We start from the raw sequence: 21,067 nt of genomic DNA, 5'->3' as shown, positions 1-21,067 counted from the left end.
TGTGGGGGGTCTCTGGGGTGGCAGTGGGGAGATGCAGTGTGGGGGGTCTCTGGGGTGGCAGTGGGGAGATGTGGTGTGGGGGGTCTCTGGGGTGGCAGTGGGGAGATGCGGTGTGGGGGTCTCTGGGGTGGCAGTGGGGGGGTTGCAGTGTGGGGGTCTCTGGGGTGGCAGGGGGGAGATGCGGTGGGGGGGTCTCTGGGGTGGCAGTGGGGAGATGCGGTGTGGGGGGTCTCTGGGGTGGCAGTGGGGAGATGCGGTGTGGGGGGTCTCTGGGGTGGCAGTGGGGAGATGCGGTGTGGGGGTCTCTGGGGTGGCAGGGGGGAGATGCGGTGGGGGGGTCTCTGGGGTGGCAGGGGGGGTTGCAGTGTGGGGGTCTCTGGGGTGGCAGTGGGGAGATGCGGTGTGGGGGTCTCTGGGGTGCCAATGGGGAGATGCAGTGGGGGGGTCTCTGGGGTTTCTGCTGTGTGAGGACAGTGGGGGTAGTGGGTCGGCCCCAGGCTTGCGAGCAGTGGGAGGCTGCACAGTTAGGGGGCTCCTACTGCCTGCAGTGGGGTGGGGGGCCTGGGGGATGTGGGCTGTGCAGAGGTGGGGCGCTCCCCTGCATGCAGCGGGGGGGTCGTGTCTGGAGTGTGTGTGTGCAGGGAAGGGAGCACGTTCCCGCTCCGTGGGTGTGCAACAGCGGGGTGTGCAGTGAGGGGGTCCCACTGTGTGCGAGCGCAAAGGCAGGGTGCTCCCGCTGCACGGAGGAGGTGGGGGCGCCGGGGGAGAGGGTCCCCCCGCCGCGCCCGCCTGCGTGATGAAGGAGCGCCGCCGCGGTGGGTGCACGCCAAGGCAGGGCCCTGCGGGGAGAGGGGCTCCCGCTTAATATTGCATGTGCGTGTGCAGAGAAAGGGTTGTAGGTGGGAGGGTTATTGTGCGCTGGGTGTGTGTGCGTGTGTGTGTGCGTGTGTGTGTGTGTGTGCAGTGGGGAGGGGCGCTTGTGCTCCGCGTGAGCGCGCCTGTGCTGCGGGGGGGAGCCGGGCCGTCTGCGTGTGCAGTACGGGCCGAGGGTCCTGCGTGTGCACGGAGGGGCTGCGTGTGCTGTGTGCAGCGGGGGGCACGTCCGTGGGGTTGTACGTGGCGTGTCCGCCTGCCCACGCAGCGAGGATGAGGGCTCGCGCCGCCTGTGGATGCGCGCGATGCCGGGAGGAGCATGTGCAAGGCGAGGGGAGCGAGTTAGCTCGCTGTCTGAGATATGAGAGCTCCGTGCTGCGGTTGGTCTGTACCATCAAGGGTGTCTGATCCCCTGCGGCCTGGCTTTGTTACCTGCGATATTCCAGTTGGTCCTTCCTCCCAGTCCATCAAGAAAATGGTTACAAGTGCGGGGAGAGGGGTGTGCGCGCATCTAGCAGCGTGTGTGTCAGAGCTTAATGTATTCACCGTCTTGGTAAATACTACAGATATCATCCATGGGAGCCTGGATTTACCCAGGCTTTTAGCTGAAGTAAACTTGGAGGCATTTTTCTGTATAGTCTGTAGGAAAACAAAGCTATGTTTTTCATAGGGGTTTTGCTATGTTTTGGCTCATCTATGTTGTACTTCTGGATTTGTTTGCTACTGGAGTAGTTGCTGAAAATGGGTCATTTTGAGTAATGTGCTAGAACAAAATATTAATTAGAGATCTAGCATCTTTTTTTGAGAAGTAGTGGTGGTTTTCCAAAATGTTTTTTGAGTGAATTAACTCCAGGAGGTGTTTTTGTTTGGGGTATTTTTTTAAAAAAATGGGTTATGAATAGCTGGCTTATTGTACTGAATATGAGGCTGCCTATTGTGGTACCTTATCCATCTCTGACAATCCTGTACTCCTGGTTCCATCAAATATTCATTCTGTTGCTCTTTGTGGGCTGTATTTTGTGCAGAGGGTTAAATAATGATATACTGATTCTTCTGTGATATGGTAGGGTGTAGAATTTGTGAAGGACTGATTTTAAAATCCAATTTCCAGTATCCAGTACCAAGCCTGCTAATGATTTGTAGGTTATTAGCCTATTCTTCCTGACACACGTGATGCCTCTGCATGTGTGATGCAGAATGTGGATGGGTAAAAGTGTGTTAATTATTTTATAATGGGAGCACCAGATTAAATTAAAAAGGGAGTTCATTAAATAATAGCTCTGTTTCCTTGTAATATCATAAAAATCTTTTCAACAGCATAAAAATATTTTCAACAACATAGTAGACAGTTTCTATGTATCAATATTCAATAACTAAAGCATTAAAAATGAAACATTTTATATAGGGAATCCATTATTAAAAAGACCTTTTCTGTCATCTTGAAGCAAGTTCATCAAGGATCCATATTTTGTGTCTGTATTTTGCATTTTGGGTTTAATTTGTTTTTTTGTTTTGTTTTGAATTTTAACATATTTCAGTAAGAGGTGTCTGCAGTGATATTATCTTTATCTTTTATAATGTAGTAGAGCCCAGTCACCACCATCAGGATTGAGTCTTCAGCATGAAAGATGCTGTGTGAAAATGTTTAAAGACAGTCTCTGACAAAAATAGCCATATTGCTTGTTGCTCTGAAAGCACTTATTTAAATAGTTGATGTAGGTGAATGCAGGTAGATTATTCACATAACAATGCTGATTTAATGTAGCACTGATTTAAGAATTAATCCTGTGAAATACGAATTTTAGATGTCTTTCTAAAACTTTCTTGTAAACACTAGCTTTGTAGTCTTTATTTTGACTTCATCTGTAGATTGTTTTTGATGAACGGGTAAATGGTATCCTGCTGAAGAATCAATGATTTTCTTTACCAAGTATCAGTATGGTACAGAGCTTGATCTAGAATCCTCTGCTGCTTCAGAGGCAATCATCATATTTTTTTAAAAGACATTTTGTATCAGTTACTGCTGTTCAGCATTGCAGCATACCCCTGAATAAGACAAGATAAGAGTCTCTGTCAGAGATGTAGGCTGAGGCATGTCGGGGGGGGCAGAGCTTGGGTCAAAAATATTTGCTGTGTTTCATTTTTAGATATGCTGTTCTTAAGTTAGTGATTCTCTGAAATTCAGATCTGCGGTACCTGAAACAAGCATTTAAAAACCCCCCAAACATATCAGAATGTAAAAAATTTCTTTTCTGTATCACAAACCTTTATGCATTAGGTTCTACAGTGTCACTGTAAAACCAGAATATTCTGTCTTACCGTCAATAAAATGCATCCTAAAAATGACTTCTGTTACTGAAGTAGAACTACTGCAGATCTGGGTAGTTCTGTTTTGGGCTTTTTTTTTTTCTCTTTTTTTTGTCTGGCCACATTTTATATCTGACTTATACAATGGCTTGCCAGTACATAATTTGCAAATAGTACACATAAATAACACATTTTGGCCATCTTAAATTTATATGACAAAACTTATTTGCTGAGCTGCAGTATATTTCTGTTTAACTCTGACCTTATGTTTCTCATATCTTTTGTCAAATGTGAATTTTAATTGCAGTTTCTTGGTGGGGGGACAGGGGGAGACTTGATTTTCTTCTTCCCTAAATTTGTCATCTGGCTGTTCAGACAAGTCCTCTGCTGTTGTTAAGTGACTTCTGAAAAAAATTCATAGGTCATGAAATATTAAGAGGTGTATTGAGATGTATCAAGAGTTATATGAATATTCCATTCATTTTATTAATGTGTGTAATTTTGCTTCTCACCCTGTGGGCAACATTAATCCCCATGGCAATTAAGTAAATGAGTATAGTATATCGATATAATCTCTCTGTATTTAGCTAAGAGTTGTGTTTTCCAGTTTTTTTAGGTAGGTACCTGTGCTTTACTGCCTTGCTGACCCAAGTCAACTTATGCTTTTAGCAATTTCCCCCCTCTTTCATGAGGACTCTTTGAAATGTGAGTTTAGTACATATGAATGGGCTTAGTTGGTATTAAACTGACAGCTCAAGAAACAATTTCTTTACTCAGGATATATACAGAGGGGTCATCAGGCTCGCTTGCTTATGATTTGTCACAGCAAACTTAATTCCCGATTTTTAATTCCGGAGGAACCTACAAGCAATTGCAAGTAGGTGAAGAATTGCCTATAAATATATTAGCTTTGGAATTTCTCCTTTCTCACCACCTGCTACCTTTTTATATAGCTCAGGAGTAACACCAGTGTATTCCCCATATGACTCCGGAATGAGCCATCCTGTCACAGCTAATAACAGTCTCAGCCCCACAGGCAGAATTCCCACATTGAGATTCCTGGATGTGTCTGCTGGGGGAGAAATATGATTGTGGTCTAAGATACCACTGTCTAGCGTTACTTACATGACTTCATTGATTTTTTTACATCATGTTTCTGGCCCTTCTTAGGTATGTAGTCATTCATGTGATTACAGGTTAAAAAACAACAAAACTGAAAATGTTAATTTGTACTGTTGTTCTGCTGGATATAGAACATACACTTCTAAACCAGTTGTATTTTCTTGTATGGTTAGTTATTTTTGTTGATGATAGCAATTTTGATTGAAGGGATGACAAGTAATTGACTGAACAGCAACAGTAAACTCAACTTTCAGCATATGATGTATGACATAAATCTAGATTACATTCTAGAAATCAAACCTGTTGAAAAACATGTGTTTCTTGTTGGTAGCAACTTCAGATTTGAACAAAAACAGAAATTCAGATTAGACAGGGCTTTTGGGGTGTGTTTGTGTTCAGAAATGCATCAGATGCAAAATCTGGAAATGACTCAGTTTATAAGCAAGCAGTTGTGAAAATTCCTCACAGTGGTTCGTTAGCCTGTGCAATGTTTGGGATAAGGGAAAATGAATTATCAGATACATTGTTCAACTTCTTCATCAATGACCTGGATGAAGGGACAGAGTGCACCCTCAGCAAGTTTGCTGACGATACAAAACTGGGAGGAGTGGCCGATATACCAGAGGGCTGTGCTGCCATTCAGAGAGACCTGGACAGGCTGGAGAGGTGGGCGGAGAGGAACCTCATGAAGTTCAACAAAGGGAAGTGCAGGGTCCTGCACCTGGGGAGGAATAACCCCAGTCACCAGTACAGGTTGGGGGTTGACCTGCTGGAAAGCAGCTCTGCTGAGAAGGACGTGGGAGTGCTGGTGGACACCAAGTTTGCCATGAGGCAGCAATGTGCCCTTGTGGCCAAGAAGGCCAATGGTATCCTGGGGTGCATCAGGAAGAGTGTTGCCAGCAGGTCGAGGGAGGTGATCCTCGCCCTCTACTCAGCCCTGGTGAGGCCACATCTGGAGTCCTGCGTCCAGTTCTGGGCTCCCCAGTACAAGAGGGATGTGGCACTGCTGGAGCAAGTCCAGCGAAGGGCCACAAAGATGATTAGGGGACTGGAGCATCTCTCTTATGAGGAAAGGCTGAGAGAGCTGGGCCTGTTTAGCCTGGAGAAGAGAAGGCTGAGAGGAGATCTTATCAACGTGTACAAGTATCTGAAGGGAGGGTGTCGAGAGGATGGGACCAGACTCTTTTCAGTGGTGCCGAGCGACAGGACACGAGGCAACGGGCACAAACTGAAACACAGACAATTCCATCTGAACATGGGGAAATACTTTTTCACTGTGAGGGTGACAGTGCGCTGGAACAGGTTGCCCAGAGAGGTTGTGGAGTCTCCTTCTCTGGAGATATTCAAAACCCGCCTGGATGCAATCCTGTGCAATGTGCTCTAGGTGACCCTGCTTGAGCAGGGGGGTTGGACTAGATGATCTGCAGAGGTCCCTTCCAACCTCGGCGATTCTGTGATTGTCTGAGCCTTTCTTGTTGAAGGCCAGTAATGTTGCCAGCTTTAATTCTGTTGGGGAGTAGTATATTTGCTTTATCCTTAGGGACTGAATATAAACCTTCAGCTAGCTTTCTGTAGCCTGCTGAATTTCTAACCTACATGTATACTAGTGACTTAAACCAAAGCTTCTCTCATCATTGTCTTTTTGTCCCACTTCAAACTTTTATTTTCCAAGTGAAGTATCCAGTTAGAATGACATTCCAGAATTGTACTAAATTTTTGAAACATAGGTTTTATTTAAGAAAAGTCTCTGTATGTTCTCAATGTTTTAAACAAACCTCTTGGAAATCTGAAACAAATACCGCATTGTGCCTGTTCCTTGCCTATTAATCCAAATCAGAATGTATATACACAAATGTGTTTAGTAGAAAGTTACAGAGAAGAACATAGGAATTTTCATACAGCATTAGGTTGTATGAATATAATTCCCAATCTTATTTGTCATGCAATTTCACTTGTGGTGATGGCAACTCTCAACTCTTGATTGCACAGCAGTTAGGTTTCCATACAATTGTGCTTCCCAGAGAGAACAGAAGTTCCTGAATCTTCTATCTCTCTCTTTCCTTCCCTTCTGCTTTGTTGCTTATTATTTGAGGAGGGGAAACGTGTTTAGGCTATGAAATATATTGCTAAATCCTGTGCTATAACAAAAATGGACTAACCTTTGCTTTTCTGATTTTTCACTTGTGACAAATATCTTGTCACATGATTTGTGAAATTTTTTCAGAGCTGGTTCAAAAGTATAAGTTCATTTTATTGGCAAGACTGGCACTTACAGCTAAAACATGTTCTTAGCCAAAAGGTAACTGAACCAGACTGCCTGGAGGCTAGAATTCCCCAGAAGATGGAAAAATAATGAATAATTTATATTTGTGTTAAATATTCTACATGGCAGTGTGAAGAGACTTCTAAATTCCCTGCTTTTCTTTGGCTGTCTTACAGTTTGTTCTCACTATTCTTTCAGCTGACCTGGGATTATAAGAGTTCGTTGCCTGCTACTGCCAGGTTACTAGATGCATAGCTTTAAGTTCTGGTTTACATTAACTACCAGTACTACTGTTAACCAGAAAAAGACTAGTGATTTCTGACAGATCTAGAAAAGATTGTAGCACTTTGGAGAAAAAAGCCTTATTCTCTGTTACAGAACTAAAATAGTTTTTTGCTTGGGCAGGTGTGATTATCACTAATGTGATCTGAAGTGCTTGAAAGGTGCAGTTTGAGTGGTGAGGTATGATTTCTCAACAAAGATTTTTGTGGAACTAGGCTTGAAGGAACCCCGCATCTCAGGTTTATCCATAGCCTGCTGACCAGCAGATGTAACTGCAGAACATGAGGATCCCTGGCCATCTGTGTATTAAAACAAACATCTACTTCAATTTGTCCCTTTATCGCTTTATTGTGTTAATAGGTAGAATTAATATGGGGTGGACAAGACCGTACATGAAAGGCTCGCATAGAACTAAAACGTTTATGTAAGGATTCACTTCAACTCATTACACGTAGTAATGAGAGATATTATATATTTACTTTTAAACTAACAAAAGTAGCTGCAACCATTCTTAAATGCTGCCATGAGGTCTGGCATGAGTTGGAATCATAGGACAGTGTCAGCAGGAGGCACCAACAAATAAGAACAGGTGCTGAAGTCGCTACAGCAGCGGCCTTCATATCTCAAGAGAATGTTGTAGTTATGATTAGCCCCCTTTTACTCTGTACCTATGAACTGTTTACCCATTTTCTACAGAGCTTTTTCTTCCTGCTTTATTCTACACTCACCTTGTTTTCCAGTGTCCTTTGTCTTGAAGCATTCTCGTTTTCTTTTTAAATATTTCTATTTAGTTTATCCAGTTATACCTTTTTTGAGGATGAAGTTACTTATAAGTCATATAGTAAACGTTGGTTACAGTTGCACTGTTGTAGCCCTTTTCCTCTGCCTCATGTCTCTAGATGGTAAACTCTTCGGGGCAAAGACTGTGAATGTGTATATCCAAGCATACAGAGACTAACATAAGCTTTTTCTGGGGTTTTGCATGCATTCTAGTAATGCTTAATAAACTGAGACTTTGCATCATTTAGGAGTGGATTGATGATTATTTTAACTTTTTCATAGAAAAGTAATGGGAAAATTTGAAGTGGAAATTTGAAATTTCAAAATTAAAAAAAATTGACAGAATTAAGTCTTTGAATGCTTGTGAGCAACCAATAAGTAATATTGTCAGTTTAAGTAGGAGATGCCCTGAGTTATAATACACAAGCTTAATAAAAATTCTTGCTGAACTGTCATGAAAACAGATTTCACTCTTTCTAATGTTAAGCTGCTTTAAGAATTGTAGGCTAGACAGAATACTAAAATGCCATTTAGTTTAGGGAAGCGGATAGCCTCCGTGTGGGAGTTGTTGCCTAGCATTTCAAATTACAAAAGATTCCTGGGGCTTTATTGAAAGGTTATTATAAAAAATTGCAGGAAGCCTTTAGAAGTGAAGGGGAAGCTAATCCTTGGCATGGAGTAATGTCCCTTCAACTATATAGTCAGTTGGTGCGTATGTAATTATTTTAAATGATCCTCTCCTCTTCGTGTGTTCTTGTGCTTTTGTTTTTGTTGTGCCATGCTAAAATGACTGAACATACATATTCAAAAGTTGGAGCAGGATGCTATTGTATACTGGGAAAGCCTGGACCCTTCTAACGGGGTAACGTGGTGATGAATTCACTGAATTCGTTTGTTGGTTTCATCACTGCTTTGGTGCGCAGCAGGTCAGCACCTGCATGCCCCCCAGTTGCTCCAAGATTTGAATCAGAGCTTCTAGTTTAGTTTTTGATGAGTGAAAATGTCAGTAAAAACCACATATACCCAAACCGACATGAGGCAAGTGGAGATGCCTTAAATCCAAAACCAGAATTGCTTGAATGGCTAATGTAGACACGTCCACTGTCTGCTAGGAGACTGCTAGGAATGGGGCAGAATAGCGGCTTGGTTCCTCAAGGCTACCTGGCTTTAAAGCCAATGTGCTGGGTCCCAGTCCCTCCAAATCTGTCAGAGACAGCTGTTGATCTGTTCCAGTTACGGAAATATGTACTTTATGTGGAAGAGCCATGCTTCAAACCTAGAGGTTGCTTGTTCAAGTCCCTAATGTGATAAAAGTATAATTTTGAAGAGGATTTTTTTTGTTTAGTAGCGCTGTTTAGTTTGTAGAGTCAAGAACTTGGAAGGTGTGAAATACAGTTTCTGGTTGCCTGTGCAGCTTGCCTGTGCTTTATGAGAATCTTCAATTGCATGGTCATGTGCAGTTTCTCCTTTGTCACATTCAGTGCTCAGATCATGTAACTAAAATTAGTGACATGAATAACCATTAAGCAGGTATTTCCAAAATCCTGAATTAATGAATTTGGAACCCAAACACCACTTTAGATCTTTTGGTAATATCTTTTTCACAAAAATAGAATCTATTTTGTGCTCTGTCAAACACCCAGTAGAAAAAAGGAGCTTGTAACCACCCACAGTCTTGGCAGTGGTGTTTTTTTTCCCTTTCTTTTGTTCTTTTAAATGGCTCAGAGAAGAAATACAAGCAGAAGAGTATGAAACTGAGAAGCAATATGAAAAAATTGCTAATATCTAATGTGAAACAGCCCTGTACTAAAATTCCTTGATATTGTATTACTAGGAGAACAGTCACTCCCATAACAATGATCCAATATCCAGTGTTTCACTTAGTAGCATATTAGGAGACGATGCATGTGTTGGAGGAGTGATTAAATGACTGAGCATGCACCAAATGCTGACCAAAGTAATTCATTTTCCTGTAAGGTTTTTCATTTCTCTCTAGCTATTAAATACTGGTCGTATCGGTGGCAGGGAAACACATGCTTTTTATACGTTTTCGGAATATGCACAGAAGTCCTGAGTGTCTCAGCTATGCATCTCGCTATTTGATGACTAAATAAAAGCTGAAACTGTACCAGTGCTCTTTTTCCTTTCAGTTTCAAAAATTTCTATTTCCCTTACTGTCAAACTACTGTCATTTGAATTGTGAAAGTTTCTTTTTCCCTTTGCTACCCTCTTCTCCTACCTTATTACAAAATCCGCACGTCCCAGCTGTAGAATACTGGCCTTTCTTCCCTGGCTTAACAGGTACCAATCCCAATGTGTGTGCGGTATCTGATCATTTTATTTGTCTGAAAAAATATGTTTCTAATTTATAAATTGAACATAACTGTGTTAAGACCAAAGGTCTATCTGGCCCCGTATTCCCTATGAAAAGCTAATAATCTTTTCCTCTTACCTGATAACTTTGTTTGAGGCCCCATATTTTTACTGAAAATAATTGAAATTGATTCTGTGCGTCTCTTCCAGGCTCATGAAACCTATTCTATATAATCTCTTCTTACACTGAAAAAACTTTCATTTGTGCACTTATGATACTCTGTGTATATGTTGCACAGTCTCTTTTTTAAGATGGTGTGATTGGAACTGCATGCAGTGTTTAAGCTGTGGGTATGCAATGAAATAATTTTCTGTTCTCTGTTCCTAGCATTGTTTTGGGCCTTTGACTTGAGTTGCCATTTTCAAAGAAGGAAGAGTTGAATAATACAGTTGCATAAAGCTCAGCTTTGAAACTTCAGCATACTTCTGAGTTAGTAATTAAATTCAACCTATTAAAGGTAGAGAAGTGTGTGAAAGTGAAATTCTCACAGAACTGTGTCTAAGATGAATAGAAAGCAAGGCTGGAAACACAGAAGTAGAACTAGCTATGCACGTAACTGCTGAAAATGCGAAGCATGTTTTAATACTTTGAATTCAGTTTTTTAAAAGCATAAGCAACTGCAATATTAATCATGAAGTGAAGATGAAGTTCAAGCAACATAATTTAAGTTTACTTAAGTACATATGAAAATTCTAACCAGTGGATTAATATAGTTCCTATAGTAGGTCCTTCTGAACAGAAGCATTAAAAAGCTTATTTCTTAAATGGTCTCTTGCTTATAAAGAAACTTTAAGTGGTTAGCTTTTTCCACAAACTGACTCCGTGCTCAGGTTAGAAAGGCTTATAGTCTTTTGAAAGTTTCACTCCTTTGAGGGAGGTTGTCTAGTTATAATTTTTACTATTAGTATTCCAGGTGATTTGTAATTTAAATTTTAATTATGGCAATTCCACTTGCATTTAAAAAAAATCATTTGGAATCAGTTGGAGGATGATCTCCTTCAAGTTGTCATTAAATATGTGTATATATAAAATCATATTCTGTACTAATGACCTAACTTTTCTGAATATAAAACAACAAACCTCAGTGCTAAATACTCAGACTTAACTTCGTAACATGAGTAGTGCCTGTGTCTACTGTTTAAAGAAAAAGAAAGTTTTCTGTTATGTTATTACTTCCCATTTTGTAGACAGTGCTACAGAGTGTAAATCCTGCTATCTGTGGTTCCATAATAAATACGGACTTATATTGAACTTCTGTCTATTCCATATCATTTTATTATGTCAATTAAAATATGAAGCAACCACAAAGATAGTAGATGAAAACAGACTCTGCTTCTGTTTTACTTCAGAGTGTACGCACTAGATAAAAAAATTAATTTAAATATTACTTTTTTGTCTTCCAGCTGAAGTGGCTGCTGTCCACATCTGTATGCACAATCGCTCTAAATTCTGACATCTTTTAATTATTCAATGCTTAATTTTGGAAACTAAGTAAATATAAAGAGTTGTGATATTAGATATTAAATTAGTCAGGCTTCATTTTTCCTTTTCAAAGAAAAGTTTCAAAATGTTCTAAGTTTAACATCCCTAGTCATGCATTAGCATTAAGATTTGAACTCTGAACCCCTAAGCACAGTGCGTAGAGTTTGAGGGGAATCCTCATGAGCATACATTTTCACATAAGCTTGGCAAGCTTAAGAGCTCCTTTCTTCTGAGGTTCCTGGAAAAATTAGGATGAATTAGTAGTTTCTGAAACCTTGTTTGGAATGTTATTTCAATTTTAATGGAAAGTGTTAGGTACCTTATGAAAAGAACTTGCAATCTGCACCCATGAGAAAAATGGTCTCAAATAATCTCTCTCCCTCCCCCTCTGCCTCTCACCAAAACTAACTTTCATTTTCTGGCTTCATCTTGTTTTCTGTCCTGTTGTAGATAATAACGTAGCAGCAAGGCACTTAGTTACAGTAGTATGTTCACTTTCATTTTGACAAACTGGACACAGGATACTCTGAAGTTGAATTTAACTTTTTTTTTCTTCTTCTTCCATTGAGCTCCTATTTGTTATATGAAGGTTTGTGTTTGATTAATACTGACATCTGAATTCATAGCTAGCAGAACTATCAGGATCTTTTATACAAGATAGATGTATATTTAGGTACATTTGGCTTCTTAAATGCATCTTTCGTTTTCCTCTTTACCATCACAATGAACTGATATCAGAAGTATCCAAATAGTGGTATGATTGATTATACTCCTAAAAAACCCAAACTGTACCATTTAAAATCATATAATTAAATAGGTTGGAGGAGATCTGCAGAGTCATCTAGTTAGCCTCTTGGTCAAAGCAGGTCCAGTTAGAGCAGGTTGTCCGGGGCCTTCACCGGTTGAGTTTTGAGCATCTCCAAGGATTCTGTGGTCTCTCTGGGAAACCTCTTTTCCTGGATTATCTTAGAAGTCTCTGTTAATTTCCATTTCCTGCCTGAAGCAGGCACTGTCACTTAAACAATGCAATTTGTTTGTTCTGGCTAAGTGCTGTTTCTGTGGTTAATGATGAAAGCCAAATCTTTTTTATTTTCTTTTTTTAGTTTCTCGACAAACTGGACAGGAAGCCTCATGAGTTTTAGTAGGCTCCAAAATTACTTTTTTTTTCTTCTTTTTACATACATCATTTGTCATTATAATATTGGGCTTATAGACTTCAGTTTAAAGTCAGTAAGTTGAAATCTAACCTTTAAATATTTACTGAGCTCTCATGGATCCATTTTTCTCTGTCATACAATGGTTATATCATTTATATGGTACTTACATGATTCCCTGAAAGATTAAACCATGACAGAAAATAAGGGTATTCTTAGCGATAATATTGAAGACAAATCATATTCTTAGATGGTAAAGTTATTCACTACTGAAATATCGCAACAAACTGGCAGCTTCCATTCATTAATATGCAACTAGTACATATCCACAGTTTTCATTACATTTTTACTTCCCAAAGCAGTATTACTAAAACAAGGAAGGAGTAAAATGTAATACAAGTAGGCTTATTTTCTAAACTGTTTTGTTTGGACTTCTGTAAGTTGTTAGCAGCACTTTAAAGTTTAAAGCTTGGTACAGAGTATTAAAATGAAGAGTGATTTTTCAGATGTGGATAACTGGAGTTTAATGTTAGCTCATCAATGGTTCTTTTTTTAATAAAATTTCTGAGCATCTGCATTTAATCCTTCTTGGTAAATAAATTGGCAAGACTAAAGATAATGCAGAAATACGGCTTTTTTAGCATACAGACATCTGTATGTGAGGTATGCAAACTGGAAGTATTTTCAGGTCTCTATCTCAGAAAAGTCTAAAACAAGCAAACAAAAAACAAAAACAGGGATATGGCAAAGGCTGCTGAATAAACTGTATCATAAGTCCGGTTTAGGAGAAATATATAGTTATGGTGGAAACGGCAAGACGATGGGTTGTGTTAAAGTCGACAGAAACTAGCAGCGTCACAGTAGTGTATGTTGGAAGAGGTCTGCTCAGACTTAGAAATGGAAGCATTCTCATTCCTGTTTTGTAAAAAATAAGCTTCTTGCTTTCACGAAATATGGAAAAAGGCTAACTGCCTCTCAGTGATGCTTATTGATAAATGTACTTAGGTGATTGATTAATACAACAATGCTTATTCTTGTTTTTTTGACTTTTGTGTTTTCTTATTTCATCATATAATTTGTATCACTTATGTGCATAAACTATGTAATAACCGATATTGGAAAGAACTCCCTTCTGATTAAAGTAATACAATGAACTCAAATGTAGTATGCCTGCTCAGTCACAAATTGTGCTTAGCTGTCCACAGTTGAGCTCTCTGCTTCTATTTTCCTTCAATGTTTGCAGATTGTAATTGAAATCACTGCTGAAAACAAAGTAAATGGTGGATACATGCACGTAAATGCAGTTGGCTCACTTCTTATCATGCAGCTGGTATATATATCAAAGAGACAACTTTATCCATTTCTTTACTTATGGCTATACCATTGGCTTTCAAATTTTCTGTCTTATGATTTGTAGTCTTGGAATCATGAAAGGAGATGAGGAAAGACAGGATTCTGTTAGTAAGAAATTTCTAGGGCTAACATAAGAACTGGGGGAGCTTCTGTAACAAAGTCTTTTTCCTTTGCACATGCCAGAAAAACAAAAGTTCTTAAAACATAACAGCTTATCTCATTGGCAGGCTCTAATTATTCAACCATTTTAGTCATAGACAATTATACTGGCAAATTAAGCAGTGTAGTAAAGTAAGTGTTAACACTTTCCATACAGCCTGCTTTAAAAAAAACCAAAAAACCTCTATTCATAAGTATTAACAAGAACGTAGGTTGCTGATGTTGGTTTTTCTGATGGTTATATTCACTGGTGCAAGTGTTCCAAATTACTTGTGTGATAATCCCTTTAAAGCACTGGGTCTTCCCACTGTACTGCAAGTTGTCATCCTGCTGGCATTTCATAGATACCATTTGTGCTTGTAAGCATGGCTATGACAACTGCTAGGTAAGCAACACCGATAACATTTGAGTGCATGACAGCATGGTTTTCTTTCCTTGCTCTGTTAATGACAGCATCTTATCTGTAGAAGAAGACTTTGTGTTGAAGTCTTTTTTGGGGGGGGGAGTTCATCCTTTTGAAGAAATATTGCTACAAAGAGCTCTCTTTTTGATGGCTTAGTTGCCAAGATAACGGCATTGATGTAAATGTTCACCATGCATGAGAAAGTTGCAGTATTTCAGTCAGTGTTTCTCTAAAACCATACTGCTGGACGTTTATGTAGGCCAGGAGCATTATTCCAATGCTCTTCTAGAATACTGCAACTTCATCTAGGATATTTTCAAGCCTCTGTTTTTTGCTCCATGAAGACATACCAGAAATAAGCATGTTGTCGTCTCCCTTCCACAATTATGCCCAGAACTTTAAAGCTTACTCTGCCAAATTCTTTTGAGAGGTCTTACATGTTTTGAAACAATTACCTAAATTCCTATTTTCTCTCTCACATTAGAAATTGAGATGTAATATGGAGGACTCATGGGAGCTACAGTTTCAGTAGTACGAATGAAACTATTTGAATTAAACGAGATTTCCTCCCTGATGCCAACGGCTAGTGCGCCCCTATTTTGAGCTCTGAAGCACCCGCCAGTTTAGAAACTGGTAATAGTTAAATGTATGCTAGCCCTGGTTTGCATGCTATCATTTAATCACAAATCTCCATTTAAATTTTGCTTTAACTCAGCCTGTTATCCATTTCCAGCCTTGATTTGCTTTGTTATATTAATTAAACCCCATAATTTACCTTGTCTCAGACTATCAACCAAAACTAAGGAAGGTAAGAATGGCTTGTGATAGTATTACTAAGGTTGAAAATATGTGAAGAAAAAATCTGTTCTGTCTCTTTTATCAATCTTAAAGTGATACATCAGTCTTAAAGTGATGGCCTTCACCTCAAAGGAACAGACAAAAGATCAGCTAATGATTAGTGACCTTTCAGTCTCAAATACTAATTTGAAGTATGAATATATCCTCTTCAGTTCTGTATGTAGCTTTGAGGGAAGGAGAATCATACCTACTTATCTTCTTTGAGAGACAGCAGCTTTGCTTAGCAAAATTAACTCCATGAGCTAGAACACAAATCTGGTAGTTTTCTCCTGGTAGGACTTTCTTCAAGGAGGGAGACTTGGCTTTCTGCCGGAGATGGGAGAAAGGGAAAGACTGGATATTTGTGTGACAGAAGAATAGTTGGCAGAACATGTAATCATAAGCTGGTTTGGGGATGTAACATTTAGTAAGCCCACTGGCCTGCCTGTATTTCTTCGTTACCGTTGGCCTGCAAGTGATTTAATAATCACTGTGTGAAATGTAATTAAACTGAGGGGGCTTTTTTTTTTTTTTTGATGCTGTTAATGTTCCATATAAATGCTAACCATCCCAGGATTTGAATTGCGAGAGGTCCATGCATTGTGTGGACAGGGAAAACTTATGTCTCCCGAGATCATCATGTGCAGATGTTTCTGAGGTATTTGCAATTGCATGTTTTAGGAGTATTTTGTTCTTCTTTTCTTGTTTTCCTCACAGCCAGAAGCATAATTGGTTCTTTTAGTCTGACTTTCTTGTATCTGACGGACTAATAAGTTTTACTCATTTTCCAAGTAGTGATCTCAGACCCGTGTTTAGATTGGCTAAAAGTATGTCTTTAGGATCAGGTCTTATGCTTTCAATTTAATTTGATACCTTCTTTGACTTCTATAGGCCAGGTTACATGAATAAAGCTGCTGTTGTGCTTAGATGTTTTTAGGCTTAGACTCTACTAAAGTGTTACCGGAAAAACTGGGTAGGAAAGTCTTTGGATGTTCCTGGTTAGGAGCAGACCTGGTATTTTTCCTTCTAATCTAGTTTCCAAATAAAATTTTGAAACAGTTTTGTCAAAAAAAAAAAAAAAAAAAAGCACCCTACCATAGGTCAGCATATTTTTATGAAAATGCATTTTTCAACATGGTGTTCAAGTGTAGATTTCTCAACTAGTCCTTGCATTTCAAATTCAACATTTAGCTTATGCGAAATGTGATCTAACAGGGATGGAAATGGAACATAAAAATGGTTGCACTGGATCAAAGCAAAGGCCAGTCTATTCTGGCAATGTCTTTGATGGTAACAAATAACAAATGCAGAGGGAGAACAAATGTTAAACATAATGTTAATACTCTTTGACTGCCTTACTGTGCTTTAAATTAGACCTGAGAAAATCTGAGGCTTCTGTTTTTACTTTAGAACATAACTTAAGCTTATGGAAGATGCCTTCTTACTTCTACTAGCTCCCCCTCCAAAATCTGACTTTCTGTTCTTTTTTCCCTAAACTCTTTTGTTCTGAACCTCCGATACTGTGCCTTTAAATTGTCTCCATGCGGTCAGTGAAGACTTTGCTCTTTTAGTTGCCGCTTAGTTTCTTTTTAACAAACTTCCTCAGATTTTTGTAGTTCCTCTTTTTAAATTAACCTCAGTAATGGTGTGCTTTTGGCTTTTGTTGCTTCTGCAGAGATAGTGAATTGAAATATGCTATGGTTCATGAGTAATCCTTGATGGTGTCTTATATTTAGTCTTTGCACAACACCCACAATTTAGAGTTATTCAGTCTAAACTGAGTTAAGCAAAGAATTTGTATAATTTCACTTCTAGATGAGTTGTCATAAGTCATGTGCACTTTTGCACTTGCCAGCTTTCCTTGCTTCTTCAGTCTATTAATTCTTGAAAAACTATTCTTATTTTAAGTGCTGCCAATCTGCTTCCATTTTGATTTAGATGAAATCTATCTTGCTTTTAAAGGAGCACTCCACTTCCAAAATTTCCCCAGTTCCTAATGGAGATGACCCCCCCTTTTCTTATAATATTTTCTCAATCATTTATTGCATCTTTAGTTTTCAAAAGTTACCCAAATTGCATAAACTTCACATCGACATTTCGTTAGATGGGTTAGCATCTGTTATGCTAAATAAATCTGTTGTTCATTGTAAAAGCATTTTTGGAGTAGAAATCATTTTTTTTCATTTTGAATAAAAAATAGCATCTATCTGTAAAAAGCAATAAGTAGATGTGATGTATGAATGCCATGTAAAAATATATAGGCTTGAATCTTTTGCTTTACTCATTACTTTTTGCTGAACTCATGGAGCTATTCTAATACTTTTTTGAAATAAAAGATTGAAAAAATTTCTTGGAAGAGAAACCATACTACCTTCCAACTTTTTATTAACTTTTTATTTTACAATTGATGGATAATGGATGTTATTTCCTAATTTAAAATGTGACTTTTGGATTTCATTTCATAATAGAAAAGTGAAAAATTTCCTCCATTGAGTCTAAAGCCATTGTCTTTAGCGAAATGGTTTTAACTTTAATATATACCAATTTCCCAACACTTGCGTATTTTCTTCTAATATGAAATTGTTTCATGTACAAGGCTATACAAAGTGACTTAAACTAGAATGTACTAATATGATTTTCTTCAGGCCAGGTTAGTAAACGCAGCTGCTTCTGTATTGCCTATTGAGAACCAAAGTCTTCATTCAGTCATTGCACAGATCGGGGATTTGGAGTACGCTGCACCCGTTGTCTGGCCCACTTCTGGGTTTGTTTCTACAGGAAAAATTGGCAAAGGAGCTTTTTACCTGTGTATTTCCCAGACGTGTAGTTGGGATATAGCTGGATGGACACACAGCAGCAGAATCTTCCTGGTGCTCTTGAATCTGGGTGTAACCAACAGTACTGCTCTCCGGAGTAGTGGCTGTAAGGTAGATTCTGCAATTTGTATTTTGTGGGCTAGACTGTTGTACTTGTCTTCAACTGTCTTTCCAGCTGCTGCTGGAACAAAATCAGGAAGAGCCTTTCTTCAGAAGAAGATTTACCAAAGCCTGACTCTTGTAGTGGTGGCAGTTCTAGAGCTATGCCAGCAATAAGACCATGTGTGTCTATTTGCATGCATTTATCGTATTCTATTGGGTATTGGTGTAAGAGAATCTTTCTTCAGCTTGAAAAGGATTTTGCAGAAAATTCATTCAAATGTAAGCTACTATTTTCCTATAATGTTTGGAAAATTAATGTACTGGGAAGCAGAAAACAAACTGTTATTTTGAAAACTTTCTCAAAGTATGCTAAAACCATTTTAGTAGGCTTTTCAGTTTCAGTTGGATGTTTTGTTGTAGTTAAATCTTTGTCCCACAGTCTTTTCATCCAGTGCATTAAGAATCCCAGTCCTGCAACCTAAATCTCTCTCTTCTTGCCTCTTGAAGCTAGAGTTTGCTGAATGCAGTGTCAGCAGTGTTCCTTACTTGGGCAATTTGATGAAAAGGATGGCTTTGTGATACTTATGCTTGAGAACATTTCTTAGAAATGATGCAGTGGTGGAGTGACAGCCAGTTGGCTCTCAACTCTCATGTCCTAGACTTTAGGAAGCAAAGTTAATGCTGCTTCCAAAACTACTGCCACTGGAAGGTGGTGTTTCTTTGCACCGGTCCCTGTGGACCTTCACTACTACAAGGAACACTTATGTTCAGTCTGAACTGTACGAGGTTCTTTCCTGCAAAGAAAGTCTTCTGCCCTGCTGGCCCGCAGCCTACAGCAGTGTGTGGGGTTATTCTGCCCCAGGTCCAAGTCTTTGCATTTGCCTTTATTAAAGTGGATGAGGCGTCTGTCCATCAAGGTCACGCTCCTCGCAACTTGGCATCATCCACAAATTTCCTAAGAGTGCATTCCATCCCATTTTCCAGGTTGTTGATGAAGATGATGTAACAGTATTGTCCCAGTGTTGACTCCTGAGAAATGCCACTCGTAGCTGGTGTGCCAGCTGCACTTTGAGCTTTGAGCTCTCTTCTTTGAGCCAGCCGCTTTCTAGTCCGCGTCTCTAGTCGGGCGGAACAAACAGTATGTTTGTTCCACAAATAGTGCGATAGTGGCTAAGCAGAAACACAGTCTTTTTTGTGCGGGTACTAAAGACTAATAACCAAAACCTGAAATAACAAGGGATTGTCATTGCTGCTTTGTTAAAACAGTATGTCCAGTTTCTGAGAAATCACATCCTTTGAAATATCTTGGGTTGGGAACAAGAGTTTCCTTTGAAAACGTAAGCTTTTTATCTCGAGTAAATCTCTCTCTCTTCCAAGACGATAGTTTCATGGACTTCTGTATGGTATAGGTTTTGGTAGCTGACTGATAATTTCCAGGATTCAAGGGTCACATTCCACTTTTTTTTTTTTAATTTTGCATATTGTATATACTTGTCAGAGATGGTATAGATTCTGTCAAAACTGGTTGAGTCAGTATATTGACAAAAAAGTGCACTATAAAAATACATCTTTAACATGCAGATTTGCATGATGCAGTCATGCATTATCAGAATACTTCTAGCCAAAGTGTTACATTTCCTTTGTCAGAGATACTCCACTTCTGCTCTTAGTCTATGCTAAATTGCATCCTTATTTTCATAGCTAAAGAATTTTGACATTGGTTTGTGTGGTTTTATTCTCTTTTGAGCTAAGTTATAAATGTGAAACTGGAGAACAGACCAGTAACTGTGCTTAGGATAAAGAATAAATATTTAAGTAAGAATTGTAGATCTCTAGCTGAATAAATACATAAGTATTTTGTGCCAGTTTGGCTTTATCGTTGCAGGTGTTATGCACAGTGAAATTAGCTTCTAATGTAACTGTCAAGAACAGAAAAAGTTATCTGTTTACTTGGGTTGCAGTTTGTGACTTACTGTTGTGCCTTGAATGAAAAAAAATCAGAACAGTTGTACAAAACAAAGACTGAGAGGAGGGAAAAACATAACTGATATTCAGTTGCATTTAAGTGTTCTTAATTTTATAGTTGGTATAGTCTTTTTTTGTGTTTATTGTGTTTGTCTTATCCAGTAGCCTTTAGTAAAACCAAACTATTTTAGACTTCCTGCAACAGCTTAATTTTTAGAAGCATGACAAGAATAACTGTGGGTATTTGCACGTCCTCCTATTGTGGGCAAATTTTTGACTAAAAATTACTTCTTTTTCTTTGTTCCCAGATCTTTCAAAGAACAGATTTACTGAAATTCCTTCTGATGTCTGGCTGTTCGCACCACTTGAAACTTTAAATTTGTATCACAATTGCATCAAGTCCATTCCAGAATCTATTAAAAATTTGCAAATGCTAACTTACCTTAACATTAGGTGAGTAACCCTTGTCATTCTTACTTCTGTGCTTCATTGGAGAGGTGGCATCTTACTTCATTAGGACATCAAGTGCCCTTGTGCCCTTGCTTTCTCCCAGGCAGATAAAATGATTCTGTTGGTTGTTTGACATATTCTTGGTGTTTTAGACCAGCAGTTCTTGTTGCTTCCCTTGTGGGAAGGAGTTGACAGCATCATGAAACTTCAGGCAGTACACTACAGTAGGAGAGTTTGGGAGAGAGTTTTCTCTATAAAGAGAGTTTGGGAAGTTTTATTTGTTGTTAATGTTATGCAGGTAGACTATGATTTAAAAACTACATATATAGAAATTCATTGTTTTGT

General features: G+C 39.0%; 1 protein-coding gene across 2 annotated transcripts in view; it reads left to right on the top strand.

Annotated features, from left to right (window-relative positions):
• The window catches only part of LRCH2 (leucine rich repeats and calponin homology domain containing 2), a 50,322-nt gene that overhangs the window by 568 nt on the left and 28,687 nt on the right, over positions 1–21,067 (top strand). For both annotated transcript variants that reach the window (XM_067304132.1, XM_067304131.1), the window contains exon 2: positions 20,581–20,725. In XM_067304132.1, the coding sequence (XP_067160233.1) occupies positions 20,581–20,725 (145 nt within the window). The remainder of the gene's footprint in view (positions 1–20,580; positions 20,726–21,067) is intronic.

Source organism: Apteryx mantelli, chromosome 13 (genome assembly GCF_036417845.1).
Source record: "Apteryx mantelli isolate bAptMan1 chromosome 13, bAptMan1.hap1, whole genome shotgun sequence".
NCBI lineage: Eukaryota > Metazoa > Chordata > Aves > Apterygiformes > Apterygidae > Apteryx > Apteryx mantelli.
This window is presented reverse-complemented; position numbering and strand designations above follow the sequence as displayed.